The 15,709-nt window shown below is 37.2% G+C and overlaps 1 protein-coding gene across 2 annotated transcripts in view; it reads right to left on the reverse strand.

Annotated features, from left to right (window-relative positions):
• Positions 1–15,709, reverse strand: part of LOC125341474 (bifunctional heparan sulfate N-deacetylase/N-sulfotransferase 3) — a 139,572-nt gene that overhangs the window by 68,999 nt on the left and 54,864 nt on the right. For both annotated transcript variants that reach the window (XM_048333535.1, XM_048333536.1), the window contains exons 3-4: positions 13,641–13,728; positions 9,139–9,293 (exon numbers count right to left, since the gene is read on the reverse strand). In XM_048333535.1, coding sequence (XP_048189492.1) covers positions 9,139–9,293; positions 13,641–13,728 — 243 coding nt within the window. The remainder of the gene's footprint in view (positions 1–9,138; positions 9,294–13,640; positions 13,729–15,709) is intronic.

The raw sequence follows: 15,709 nt of genomic DNA on the forward strand, positions 1-15,709 counted from the left end.
CCATGGTTTTCCTTTGGATTTAGAATGCAAAATTTTAGCATGGTCACAAACTCTGCAGGCTGTGACCATTGCCTCTTAAATGTAGCCTCATTTGAAGTCACCCTTCCCATGTAGCCATATTCATGCTTTTCTCAAGCTCACTGAACATGCTCCTGCCTCAGTACCTCCCATATGTGGTTTGTACCACCTGGGGGCACTCCTGCTCTCACTCTCCCCCACAAGATCTGCAGGCGATCCTGTGGAGCCTTCAAACAGCCTCTACTGACAAACCTTGGGTGTAAATCAAGCATGAATTAAGACATCTCTTAGAGTAGCCTTCCTTTGTTTTTCTTGGTAAACATCTATCTCTTTCACAATTAATTACCTAATGTCTCTTTTCTACACTCAACAATAACACTCATGAGGCTCTGGGTTGGTTTACCTGCTGCTAACTGCTTAGTGAGAACAAGTGTGCAGACTTGAGTCTGACCATCTTCTTGGTTTTGTTTTCACTTTCTTAATTGTCTCAGTTAAACCTCCAGCTTATCTGAAGAATGGATTTATGGGGGAGGTTTTAATGCACTTGTAATATCAAAGACCTCTTTGAAAGTCTAGTGAAAATGAGGATTTCATTGCCACACAGACACATTTATTATTTTGGAATCCTATGAGTTGTACTGTATAAAATATAAAACGATAAGACTTTCTTAAATTATTCATATACTTCCAGATAGACAATGTATAGATATTACATCTCAACCAACTAAAAGTGATGTGGTAGTCCTTAGAAATTTCCCCAAAAGCTAAAAAGAGAAAAAAATTAGTATTCAAGTACCCTAGCAACATAATTAACTTCATTACTGAAGAAATCTTTTGTTTATTACTCCTTTTGATAGTATTTCTTTATTTACACTCTTGCTAGCTGTTCAGGATGGCACTTTACTTTTAATGTTCATCTCTATTTCAATCTTTCCAATAGAAGAAGTTTTAATTTTCCACTAATGACTGAAAGACCCATTGCTTCTTTCCATATTTCACAGATTAGCAAGTATGCAAACTGATGTAATTAAAAAATAATGAGAAATTAGTTAAACAGATCAGCTGCAAGCTACAGAGAGAAAAAAAATATACAACAACACAATTTGGAAATACTTGTAAATGCTTTTTCTCTGTCTCATTAAGTAGGACTGTTTCATTTTCCCAGTATACAGAAGATCACACTTTGGTTAACTATTTCATGGTATTGAAAATTTATATTTACAATTTACATGAGTTTAAACTAAAACTTTCTTCTATTTGCATTAGATATTTTAGAGCTATTTTCATGAAAAGCTTCATTTATTCTGACTTCATATGGCTTTCTTAAGAATTATGGCTATTTGAGTTATTTCTACAAGAATACATTTACTTTCTGAAGATGCACATTGAATGGCAGTGTAGTAACTTGTAAAACAGAAGTCTGAACTTATCACTTGAAGTTACTTCTTTCTAAAAAAGAGTATATACAGTGTTGAATTAACTAAGTAACGAAGAAAGAATCTTATTGTCTTCATATCCTAAGATATCCAAGCACACGAAACTAAAATTATTAGTGTATCAGGAGTCCTGGAGAGAGCAGTATAGCAACAGAGAGAAAGCAAAGATTTAAGAGTCCCAGGCTCAATCTCAATGCTGTACTTCATGGATCACAGGATCTTGGATAGGTTGTGTAACTGTACAAAGTTTCAATCTCCTCACCAAACTGGGATAATAAAAGTAATGATTTATAATGTAGTAGACTAAATAAAGTTAGAGTCTAGTGGTAGTGGTGGTGTCATTTAATGTCCTTTCATGAAGCTAATATTGTTGTCTTTCCTTTCAGAACAATAAATAAAAAAGTAAATAAAACTAAACTAAGTATCTCTTCTACCACACCTTCTCCCCAAATAACTCAGAATTCTTAGGAGCAGACATTCCAAAAAGATGCACTATCATATGTTGTATGTAACAAAAAACTAGCTCTATCCAATAGAATAAATGTCCTCTCAGAAAAATGAATATTAGCCAGGCGCTAGTGGCTTATTCCTGTAATCCTAGCCATTCAGGAGGATGTGATCTGAGGATCACAGTTTGAAGCCAGCCCAGGCAGGAAAACCCGTGAGATTCTTATTTCTAATTTTCTGTTCCCCGCCCCCCAAAGTGGAGGGTAGGGCACTAGCCTTGAGCAAAAGAGCTATGGGATAGTACTCAGGCCCTTAGTTCAAGCCCCATAACTAACAAAAAAGAATATTATGCTTAAAGTGAAAGAATATGCAGTATAAACATCTTATGGCAAAAGTAGTGTTATATATAAAGGGAAGGGAAAGATCAATAAATTTCATCAATAGTAGAGACAGTATCAGCAAAAGTCCTTCCTACACACCACACATTTCCTCAGGTGCCATGCAAGCCACTAGGTGAATTATTTGATGTGTTAGAATGAAATGGAATAGGTCAAATTCTTGAGCAAATCCCAGAGACAAAAGTTAGTCTAAAAATTCAGTAGCAGTACTAAAAAGGGTTAGTTCTACAATGCACATACCCTCAGCTTTCTCCTTCATATTCAGTTATAATCGCTAAGACCTACTTGGGGAGACAAGTGACAGATTCTCCCCCAGTCTTCCCTCACACCCATGAACTTTGTGTCTGTTTCCACTTCACAGTGCAGGGCAGTTTCTTCTCTTTGAGTTCCCTCAGCACTATTGGAGTGTTATCATATATTTGCTGAGTGCCTTTTGAGTAAATGGCGCTACTAAAGGATGCGTTTTTGGCGAATACCCAGAGGAATGAGGTAAACACTTGTACTCCGCATGCAGCATGATGAATTTTGTTTGAATTGCTGTGATTTATTCAAGTAAACACAGGAAGGAGAGTTTGCAGAAATATAAAAAAAGACAGACCTTATGAAGCTTTATTTTTTTTTACTGTAGTGAAAGAACCAAAAAGAAAATTATCTGGGGATACACTGAAAGAACTAGTGGGTTCAGTTAAATCTAGCCTTCTCAGAGTTTGAAGCAGTGAATTTTATTTGGACCCCTAAGGTCTCCAAGAGATAATAAAGCTATAAACAATTTGGTGGCTGTCTCAAATTTCCAGGACTTTTTGAAACATATTTAGTCTTCCTGAAAATATACTAGATTGAGTAAACTCAGAATCTTTACGTCAACACAGTGCTAATTTTGATTGAAGTTTTGTATTTCTAAAGGAATGGAAGGGTTGATAATGATGCTTGTTTGCTGTTATTTGTAATGCATTAGGATGGTAATGTTTGGACTATTGATGCCATGAAAGAGTCCATCTCAGCCCAGTAAGAATGCTAACCACAGCATGGCTTATGGGGAGGTGGGAAAAAGGAACGCTGATACACTGTTGGTGGGGATATAAACCACTATGGAATGAAATTTGGAATTAACTCAAAAGCAGTCAACTTAGAACTACCCGTGCTCCAATGATACCACTTGGGTGTTTGCACAAACGAGTTCAAGTCAGGATATAGTGAAGATACTTGCACACTCATGTTCAATGCTGCACTACTCAGCATAGCTAAATTACAGAAACAGCCTTGGTGCTCTACAAAGGATGAGTAGATCAATATATTACATATTTATATTACATATGAACCATATGTAATATACAATTTATATGTACTTATGTACTTACATATTTACATATAAATTATATGTAATATAAATATGTAAAATAAATTCATATGTAATATTTTATTATATATTATATACATAATGTACTGTAATATATAATGTAATGTAATATATGCACACACAGAGTAATACAGTAGAATTAGATTTTCTCCTCCATCAGGAAGAATATTACAGCAAAATGGATGAACCTGGAAAAAATTATGTTAAGTGAAGTACATCAGTCTTGGAGAACAAAAAGGGTGCATGTTTTTTCTGCTATGTGGAAATTAGACCTAAATTATGATTTAGATCTAGATTATAAACAGATATGAAAACATATATAGGTATTTATGCATATATAAACAAGAAAATCCACTAAAGTGGATATATGCAGAAGGGATTCTAAAGGCACAACTCCTTTACATAATAAACAAGCTATTTTTGTTGTTATTGTTGGTTGTGGGGTTTGAACTCAGGTACTGGGTGCTATTTCTGGGATATTTTGCTCAAGGCTAGTGCTTTACCACTTCCAGCCTCAGTGCCACTTCTGGTTTTCTGGTGGCTAATTGGAGATAAGAGTCTCATGGACTTTCCTGTCTGGGCTGGCTTTTAACTGTGATCCTCAGATCTCAGCCTCCTGTGTAGCTGGGGTTACAGACATGAACCACCAGGGCCCAGCTAACACACAGTTTAACAAAATGAATAGCAGGAAGCTATTGTTGGGAGTGAGGAGGTCAACAGGCAGGGGGAGACAAATGGAGAGAGGAAGCAGGGGAGAATGCAGCCATAATATACTATGTACATGAGTGAAAATGGAACTACTGATATTTAACAGCTTACTAGCTCAGAGTGGACTCTGAATCCTGGCTGGAATTCTCCACTTCTATTAAGACTACTAAAATTATGCCTTGTGTTAAATATCAGTAAAATGAAAATATAACATGCCTTTTAATAAAATGGTTCATAGGAAAAATGATTGGATTTATTCCATCTTGTCCTAGCAAGCAAACTAATTGAAAGAACATAACATATTTCATAAGCCAGCAAATCTTTCAATATATTGTAAATTATAACTTGGTACTATGACCTTTTTTCCGTATTGGAAAAACTAATGGTGCTCACTAATGTAAAAAGTTATATAATTGACAATAGACATAGACAATAGACAATGAGCAGGTTCTGCTGACCTTGGAAAAGAAGTAGGAAAAGAGACACTATGCCACAATGATATAATCCATTGAAAATACATGTCTTTGCAAGAGTTTGTGTGGTTATGTCATTGTTCTACTACTAGTAGTTGTAATAAATTTTCTACAACCATTTTAAGTATCATCCTAGATTAGGAAAAAATTCTATGATAAACATTTCTACTAATTATTTATCATGAATAATAAAACTATTACCACATGCCAAAATGTAGGTCCAAATTTTTAGTTAAGAATATATGTTGCAAATGACCTTTTGAGGTATAAATACAATGCTATTTTACTTTTTTAATGATATTTTCTCCCACTTTAAAGTATATGCAATAGATACCTTAACCCATGTGATAGGCCAATTATTGTTACATGAACCCTTACCGCAGACATAATAGCTTTCAAAGATTCTGCTTTTAAAATTCCAGTCGAGCTCCTTACTAACCCATATTTTCTAACTAAAAGTCTATCAAGATCTAAAATTGCATTTCCTTACATGGCTGCAGTCATCAAATGCAAATTTACATAAAGAATTTGCTTGACCTTCCATAATCAGCCATTAGACAGAGCTTTGAAAGCTAAGGGCATCAAACTCCTTTGTTAGCGTGAGGGCTCACCTTGTGCATGCAGAACAGTAGACCTTTGCTTATGCCCAGTGAAGCCGGCAGGTGTTTGTCTGTAGATAGCAAAAGTGGGGCCGCTATTTTTTGTGTATTCTCAGATTCTTAGTTTCACAAATACTTTCCATGTGTTTTGGCTCAGTTACCCATTTGAATATTACATTTGTGACCTTATTCCTGGCTTGCATGCCCATTGCTCTTAAGGCAGCCTGATACTTCTTTGAATGTCCTTTTAGTTCTTTCATGGAGAAACATCCACATTTATTTAAAAATAAACATTTCCAACAGGTTCTAGGTGGAGGGAAAGAAAGCAGGATCTAACCCAACTCAGGAATGCAACAGCACAATAGAATCATTTGCTCCATGTATCTAGAGAGTAGAAAGGGCATAATCTCCTCTAGATTAGTTTCCTCCTGAAATCAAGAGACTTCTCTAGTGGTAAGTAATAGTCATGTGGAAGGCTCTTGACATTCACTTGTTCTCCTGAGTGATTTAGGTCTCATGGCTGTATTTGAGATCTTTAGAGAACCCATGGGAAAAGCTATTCTGTGACTTCTAACTCAAGTTGTCCATTTCCCTGTCTGTATCCAGGATTACCAATATTCCCATTGATTTCCATCAGAAGAGAACACCAGTTTACACACCTGTGAGGCTAATGACAAGGTTGGCAAAGACAGTTTAGGCGGTGCTAATCAACTTGGGTTTCTTGCCTTAATTTTACCACTAGTAAGCTTTAGAATCATAAATGACCATCTGTCTGTCTGTCTATCATCTATCTATCTGTCTGTCTGTTTGTCTGTCTGTCTATCTGTCATCCATCTGTCTATTTACTAATTTGTTGGTACCAATGTTTGAACTCAGTGCCTCACACTTTTGCTGGTTTGCTGGTGTTCTACCACTTCAGTCATATCTCCAGTCCTGTTTTTTCCTATTTTTATTTGGAAATGAGGTCTCTCAGGGTTTTCAGTCTGGGCTGACTCTGAATCATGTTCTTTTTTATTTCAGCCTCTTAAGTAGCTAGAATGACAGGCCTTGGTTACTGGCTGCCGGCTATGATTATGATCTATAAAAGGAGAGTATACATGCCTTCTGATTGTTGTGAGAAATGAAAAGGAAATAATATCCAATGTGTTTGAAATGAAAACTCTTGATCTTTTTCATATCACACAGTTGAAACTGCAGAGCAGTTTCAGAACTTGAATCCCTTATTGTGAAGAGCTAACATATATTTATAAATTGTGTCACTTCACATTAAGCAAATGTGTATATGTGGGGGGAGGGTTTCCTGCGGCTTAAACTCTGGCTCTACAAAGAAACATTTTTTTAAATATTTCAATGTGTTATTGTTTAATGCATTAAAAAATAGAAGATGTACGTCTTTCTACAAAGAAACTTTTAAACTTAAAGATCTTGTCCCTTTTATTAGTCACTATAACACCTCAAGAGCCCAGACAAAAACTGAATATGGCAGTTTTATGTTATTAAATATAATGATAATAAAAGCACTAGCTGCTATCTGTTCTTGAGTGTTATGTGTTAATCACGGCTCACCTAGTTTACATATTTATTCCCTTTCATGTTATGGTTTGGGACTGACTAATCTGTCCTCTGACTAATGAAAAAAATCCACTGATCTACATGTACATCTAGTTAAACACTACGAATCGATTTGATCTTATTTCTGAAGGTCTTTCATGACTGTTCTCCACTATCTCAATGGTAGGAATTTGGGTTGTCATCATGTCATTAGCAATGATTGATGTTCCTAAGGCATATCTGCATGGCTCTTGAGTCTGGAAGGTAAGAATGATCAGATCTCAACTACTCTTTCAACTCAGGAAGCAATTCTCAAACCCACCTGTGACTGGTGCTGCATGCCTGTTCTTACTATGTTAACTTTCAAGTATTTCAAATTGTTCCAAATACAAATACAGTATAAGCATTCATGGATGCACTCAGTAACAGCAGAGCTCCACATGCCATTCTGGTTTTGTAAATTAACTAATTTAGTTTATTACCTTTAAGTAATTATACAAAAGAGTTGCTATTTAATGAAGCAGTTTATGAATACAGTGCATCACCCCTTTCAACATTCTCTCCTATCCATCTATCCAACCCTTCTCTTACTCTTCTTAATTTTGTAGGATATGCATAGGATTCATGACTGCACTCGCCACCCCCCACCCCTTCTCCTCTTCATTCATCTTCCCTTTTCCCCTTTCTCTTACCCCACCTCTTTCCAGTACCTGATTCCTGGTGTTTATTTCAAGGCTTGTGACAGTGAGCAGTCTGCCTTTTGTCAAACTTGCCTTCATATACTCTCTTTGAAGGCTGCCCAACAATAGCCCCACTTCTCAGTATTTCTTCTTTTACTGCTGCCTTTCTTTACTGTGTTTACACACTTTCTTCCCTCATGAATTTTTTTCTCTAGAGATTTATGAAGCAGTGTTAAAGTAATTTTCTCCTTCACATCTCCTTTTGCTGATTAACACTGCTAATTAGAACCCTGAAGAGAATTGATGTTTTGCTTTAGCACACGGTTCCAAATTCTGTAACGTTCCAAATTGTGTAACGTTCATTCCACTTTCACAGGCATTTACTTGTTTCTTGGGGAAAAGGTGACTCTCCATCTTATTAGAGTTTGCAAGTACAGTTAATGCTCAGTACCTATAAGAATTCAATTCCTAGGTAAATCAGGAGCACTCAGAACTCAGTTCAGTGCTTGACTGTGAATGCACCATTCATTCTCCCCATAATATCACCCAACTTCCGCTAAAGACACGTCCTATTTCAACAAATCTAAAATGGTCACTTTATCACACCAATCAAGTGCATTAGCGTTTAGTTTACTTCTGGGGCACCGAGTGCTTTATGGACAGCAGATTCTCAAAAAGTTAGGGACAGAGGAACCACAGCTGATTGCAGGGTTTAGACACTGGACTGAGTGCTTTTCCTCACCAGCTGAGCTGTGTGATGGGCAAGTGTGCATTGAAAATGGTTGTTTGGGAGATTTCTTTTGACTTTATTTACTGATCATTCTTTGGCTGAACTTGGTCAAAACTGAGTATAATAAATTTGGCTATAGCAGGCTCACTCTACATTTCTGTGCTGAGCAAATGCTCCTACCATATAATGTGTGTGTTTGAGATGACTTTCTGTGGGTTTTCTTTAGTTTCCATTGCCTGTCTGAATGGACACCTTGTGACCTTGTGTCCACTTCCTGGTCTCCTACCTGGTCTTTTGCCCCTTCCTCAGCCTACTACAAAACACATTCACATTTCAAGGTTTAATAAGTTTACACCACTACTCCCAACATTGCTTGTTTCTCTGCAGGGAAACTGAGGTTTCTGTGTACCCATCACATGACACCAGTCACAGACAGTTTCTGTTGTAGAATCCCCAGCACAGCAAAAGCTCCTTTTGGACAGGAGACAGGAGTTCTGAACATAATCCTGTGTGATTGAGGCAGGTGTGCTACAAAGTCTCTCTTCAGTTAGGCAGTGATGAGCACACAATACAAACTCTGGAGCCACGTGATCAAAGACTGTAAGCTTAAGATCTTTGCCATCTCTGGAAGGCTACTTAAAGAGTGTCACTAGACCATTAAAGAACTTTCCAGAATTAAAACCTGGTTATTTCTCTCCTTAGTTTACACAGCTCAATGCAGCAAGCAGAGGGACTACTTACTAAGGCAAACTTTTTGTTGAGAATCATCTGCTCCACCAGAGAGGACTCGTTGTGGAAGAGGTGGGGCTGCATGTGACTCCACATGTGCGGAAACCACCAGAACTCATCCACCGACCCCAGCAGACAGTCGTCACCCTCATCTTCCTCCTGTGTTCCTGGAGGAGGAAAACAAGCCCTCCATTAATTCCGATCACTGTTTATCTATTTATCTATCTCCATCATCTATCTATTATCTATCTATCCATCATCTATTTATCATCTATCTATCTCTCATATGCCTATCGATTTAACCTGGCTGATTATGTACTCTCAAATATAGTATTTGGAAAACAGTAAACTATCTTAATACTTCTAAGATGTGTATACAAATAGAGCAAAGGGAAATCTATTAGAAGACAACCAAGGACTCAAACCTTAAAAAGATGTTATGGTGGTTCACTCCTGTAATCTCAGCTTCTGAGGAAGCAGAGATTGAGAAGATCATTGTTTATCAACAGCCTGGGAAAAAAAGTTAGCAAGAGCCTGTCTGAACCGATAGATGTAGATGATGGTGCACACTTGTCATTCCAGCTATGTGGAAAAAATGGGAGGATTGTGGCTCAGGCTGGCCCAGGCAAACATGGGAGACTGTTTCCTCCCTCACCACCCCTGGAAATAGCTAAGGTAAAAAGGGTGTTAAGGGCATGGCTCAAGTGATGGAGCACCTACTTAGGCAAGAACAAGACCTGGAGTTTATTTATTTATTTATTTTTCAAATTTTTATTATCAAACTGATGTACAGAAAAGTTACAGTTTCATACGTTAGGCACTGGATACATTTCTTGTACAGTTTGTTACCTTAAGACCTGGAGTTTAAACCAAAGGATTGCAAAGAAGAAAAAAGTTCTACATGAGATATAAATATTGTTACCAGATGGAAATATAGAACCATTCCCAAGGACCTCAGAACTCTTAACCTTTAGTATCTTTGTACAGTTTGTAGCTTGGAGAGAACATAATTGTGGGAAATGACTATGGAGACAGTGTGAGCCTCAATAGGAAATCATTTTGACACAGGTGCCATGTTTAGTCACAACAAAATAATTCCATAATTTGTGTCCCTTGGACACTATCATTTAAGTCAGTCATTTTGTGTAAGTGTTCACATGGAAAATAGACAAAAGTCTCTTGGGCTTTCCCAGTAATTGATTCAGTTCTGATTTCCACTTCCCTACCCGTGAGATCATGACATAGTGTACTCAGAGTCTCCCTCTTCCTGCTCCTGAGTTCTGCTCCCTGTCACATAGACTTTGGATCTTCCCCTATATCTGTCTTGCCCTCTCTCCTCATTCATTTGCTACATGGCTTTATTCCCCTGCAGTTTATTTTCTGGGACAATGCAGCAGATATCAGAGCTCTTTAGGACCATATCCCAGGCAGACATTATCCTTTTATCAATATCACGGTGAAATCTGCACTGAAGAGTGTAGATATATTGGAATCACAAAGGAGTTACAGAAGTTTTGGCCTCTGACTGGCGTATCTGAATTCATAGTAGGCATAAGTTCATGATTTTTCTTTTCTTTTAGTAGCTTCATTTATTGTTTCATTTTAACCCTATTTTAGGGATATTTTAAATCAGAATTAATGATAACGAGAACAAGTGTATGTTGCTTAGTACTTTAAACATTATGATTAAACTATAATCACAGTTGAAACCTAGTTGTTCACAGTTGCATTGTCCTGGTCTCCTTTGTCAGAATGGGAGATAGGAATAGGAATCAAGAGTTAAATTTCGGAACATGTTACAGAACTAAGCTAAAACTTTATAAATTTTATCGTTTCTACGTAAATGATTTATCTCTGGGCTATTTGTTTTGTAGTATTTTCTTCTCAATATTATATTAAAAACCATCATTGACCAAGTTTTACTTTGAGCCAAGCATTACCATTTCTTTTCATTCTTTCCACATGCTATGAGGTAGGGGCCTCTGCAAATCTCACTTCAGGAAATATATCTTTAGGACAATGAAGTAACTTGCCCTAAGTCAGTCGGAGTGTTGGGGCAGATTGTGACACTTAATTTAGATTAAGTAATTCACATTCAAGTGATAGCATCTAGCTGTCACTTCCAGACAAAATATTGAGTCTAGTAAAAAAGAATGTACTAGTTCAACATCATAGTGCCTCTTCACATTGCTGGTTTTCACAAAGTAATAGGGTCAGATTTTATGTCATGGCCCTGTTCTAGATAGCTACTTATAGCTAACATAAAAGTGATTTCACAGTCACTGCATTATTTATTCATCAGTTCACTTAAAAAATAGACAGTTTTCATTTTTGCTTTTATATAGTAAAAACTTTATCCAACTGTTCATTTTTATGTAGGAATTATACTATTATATATTACATATTAACGTAATATATTAATACAATGATATTTATATATAATATGTTATATACAATGGAATTATACTACAAAAGTACTTTCAACATTTATTCATGATAAGCTCTGAGGAGCGTAGGAAAGGGTGCTCTTGTAAACTAATGAAGAGTCGCTGATAAATGTGCTGTTGCAAGTCAAGAACAAGACATGAGTGTCATCATCAGTTTCATTTAGAATTGGCCTGATGCTGAGTGTAGTAGCAAGTGCCTGTAAACCCTGATTTGGGAGTCTAAGACAGGAGGATTGTGAGTTCAAAACTACAGTGGGACACATAGAAAGTGTGAGGCCATTCTGTATTACAGAGCCAGATCCTGTTTCAAAAAGTAAAATAAGCCAAGTGCTGGTGACTCACACCTAAAGTTCTAGAACACTGAGATCTAGAGGACTGTGGTTTATAAGCAGCCACGTAGAAATGTCCTTGAGACTCCATCTTCAATTAGCCAACAAAAAGCTAGATTGGCGGCATGGCTCAAGGGGTACAGATCAACCAAGCTAAGTGACAACTCAAGGCACTGAGTCTAAGCTCCACACACACACACACACACACACACACAATAATAATAATAACAAGGTAACAAAAATTTCACTAATATTTCTCAAAAGAGAATTTCCAAATAGCTAAGGAACATATGAAAGATGCTCATGTGCTTTTTATACCTATCAGAGAAATAGAAAATAAAAACTTCAGAGGACATTGCCCTATGCCCACCAGAAAGGCTCAAATTGAAAGAAAAAACAAATTGCTGCTGTCCATGTTGCATAGTAGAGGAATACCACTTGTGCTGGTGGTAAATACATACACACCATGCATACAATTGGAAAAATCAGCTTGACACATTAGCTGGGTGTTCTATGAAAATCTTATCGCATGTGTGCCGTCTAGCAGTTACACTACCAGCTGCTAACCGATAGTAAGGAAGAGTGCTCTGGAGAATCAGAACAGCAATGTTCACAGCAGGGCTGTTACTAAAGGCCAGAGCATGGAAACAACACAACCACTTCCAATGCAATGGAATGGAGAAAGGAATGTTGGTGTAGTCAAACAATGAAATACTGCACAGAAATGAACCATGAAAGAATTACAGCTGATACATTGGGTATGAAACCAAGAATAACATCAAACAAGAGAGTCTGGATACTGGTAAGTCCTTGTACATATCTATGGGTAAACTGAGCTAAGCAGCTGTTAGAGGTCAGGGTAGTGGCAGTCATGAGACCAGCTAGTGACTTAACACAGTTGTGTACAGCTTATAAAAATTCCCTGGGGGCTGGGAATATGGCCTAGTGGCAAGAGCGCTTGCCTCGTATACATGAAGCCCTGGGTTCGATTCCCCAGCACCACATATATAGAAAACGGCCAGAAGTGGCGCTGTGGCTCAAGTGGCAGAGTGCTAGCCTTGAGCAAAAAGAAGCCAGGGACAGTGCTCAGGCCCTGAGTTCCAGGCCCAGGACTAGTCACAAAAAAAAAAAAAATTCCCTGAATGCCAGGCCCTAATGGCTCTTATATGGGTACACAAAAATAATTCACTAAAGATTATCTTGATTGCTTAGGCCTTTTTATATGTGTAAATTATAGCTCAATAGCAGAAAGACCATTTGTTATATAATACCATAAGCTTCCAAAACCACTAACATTTTCTAAAGGTTTGAAATGGTACATTCAATGGAGTTAAGTGATATAAAAAATGTGGGTGGAGAGAACATAAAGAATGTAATTAACATGCCAGGTGCTGGTGGCTCACACCTATAATCCTAGCTACTTAGGAGACTGAGATCTGAGGATCATGGTTTGAAACTAGCCAGCCCAGAAGGTCAGGGACAGGCCATGGCCCAGAGTTCAAGCCCAAGAACTGGCAAAACAAACAAACAAAACATTTTAAAAAGGAATGTAATAATGTGTGTTGGTGAGATATACAACCCTAAACAGAGAACAGCTAATCCTGTTTCTTTTTTAATTAATTATTTTAAAAATTATTATCATAAAAGTGATGCACAAAAGGGCTACAGTTACCTAAGTCTGGAAGTGAATACATTTCTTTTTGGACAATATCACCTCTTTCCAAATCCTATTTCTTACCTGTATGGTAAAACTTCCCTGAAAATCCCAGGTTGAATGTGAAATTTGTGATTTGTGTACGCAAAAGATTTTGAGTATCAAGCAGAGCCTGAAACAGAATTAAAAAAGAATTATATATATATATATATCAGATTGAAAATGGCATTGGGAAGTTTAAAACAATAGTTTCCTTTTGAATTCAGAATATAAAGCCACTCCTTTGTACATGAGAAAATCCAATGATGAAAAGGAGTTCATTTGTTAACTTCACAAACTGAGATAATTCTGAGATCACAGAAAGCATAACATACATTTAGTTTTTCATTTGCAATAAATCAGAAAAATGTATCAGCTAGAAAGAACATAGTTGGGGCAAGTGTCCATCAAAGGCACTTGTAGCTAGGACATAAGGCGTAATCTCTGTTGCGGCTCAGGGACACAGGTTACTGACTCACATTCTAAGTGAAGCTATGTAAGCACACCTGGAGAAAGAAGGAGGTTGCGATTTCTCAGACACGCCTTTGGTCTTCCAAACACAAGACATTTCTGTCTTAAATCTAAGATTCCCAAAAGATAATCATTACTGAAGGAATATATCACAGTAGAATAGATCCACAAGTTGCACTTTTGTTCCTAAACAAAATACCTGTGATGATTAATTATTTTCTTCTTTTTTTTTTTCTGTTGATGCTGTTCCAAGGTTTGGATTCCAGGGCTTCTGGTTACTAAGCAAGGACCCTCTACTTGCTGGTCCTTTCACCTTGAGTTTGTTTTTCAGTTAGGGTCTTGTGCTAATGTTACCAGGGTGGTATTACAAGACTATACCAACATGCCTGACTCATGGCTTATTTTGCTAACTTGCTTGGAACGAAAACTACCTAGGAGATTAGCAAGGCACACACACACTTCTGGGTGTTTCCAGGGAGGATTAACAAAGAGGACAGCCCCTGAATGTGGGCAACGCCACTGAATAGGCTGGGTGCTGGGCTGGAGAAAAAAAGGTGGCTCGCTGCGAGATTCTGTCTTTCTGCTTCCTGGCTGCCGTGATGCGAGCTGCTCTATTCTGTAATGACCCCTCTACCCCTGCCCACCTTCCCATAAAAACTGCACCTTCTGAAACTGGAATCTAAAATAAGCACTTCCTCCTTTTATGTTGCTATGTGAGGGATTTTGTCACAGGAGTGCAAAACAGGCCAATGCAATACCAAAACCCTAACAAATTAAACTATTTTAAAGCAAAATTTCAACTGTTATATCTTATAAAATATTTACCAGCCTATGAGTAATTAATAATTAATGGACTCTGTATTCTGTCCTATTTCCCCTCGTTCTTTAATTATTAATTAATTAATTTTTTGCCAGTCCTGGGGCTTGGACTCAGGGCCTGAGCACTGTCCTTGGCTTCTTCTTCTTTTTTTTTTTCTCAAGGCTAGCACTCTGCCACTTGAGCCACAGCGCCACTTCCGCTTGTTTTCTATATATGTGGTGCTGGGTAATCGAACCCAGGGCTTCATGTATATGAGTTAAGCACTTTGCCACTTGGCTCTATTCCCAGCCCTCATTCTTTAATTTTGATTTTTATATTTCCTCTCTTTCTGTTTCTGTCTCTCTCAGGCAGTCAGACACATATGCAGACACACACATAGATACACACAGATACACACACTATACTACTCGAAACAAACATGAAAACACCTAAAATATATACTGAAACAGATAGCAGATACTATTTATGCTTTGATATGGTGGAGAAAGAAATTTATATACTTAGGCAGTAATGCTTCTTATATTTAAATTGTTTCTATAAACCATATTTTTGGAGTGTTTATGAGAAAATTGCTACATATTTACCCACTATTTCTATCCTTTCAAAAATGTGTTTATTACTGGTCTATTCTGTGCAAGGGGGTAAAGCACCAATATTATTCTTAGATTGTATCCTTTTCTCTAAATTCCTCATTATTACAGTGATTTTATTTTGTATTAATCTATTTTAAATTGAAAGTCTTCAGTACTATGAAATAAAAGTTGCAAAATAATATAAAGATACTTTTGCTTTATTCTCTATATGCAATATGTCTAAATGATGT

Source organism: Perognathus longimembris, chromosome 24 (genome assembly GCF_023159225.1).
Source record: "Perognathus longimembris pacificus isolate PPM17 chromosome 24, ASM2315922v1, whole genome shotgun sequence".
NCBI lineage: Eukaryota > Metazoa > Chordata > Mammalia > Rodentia > Heteromyidae > Perognathus > Perognathus longimembris.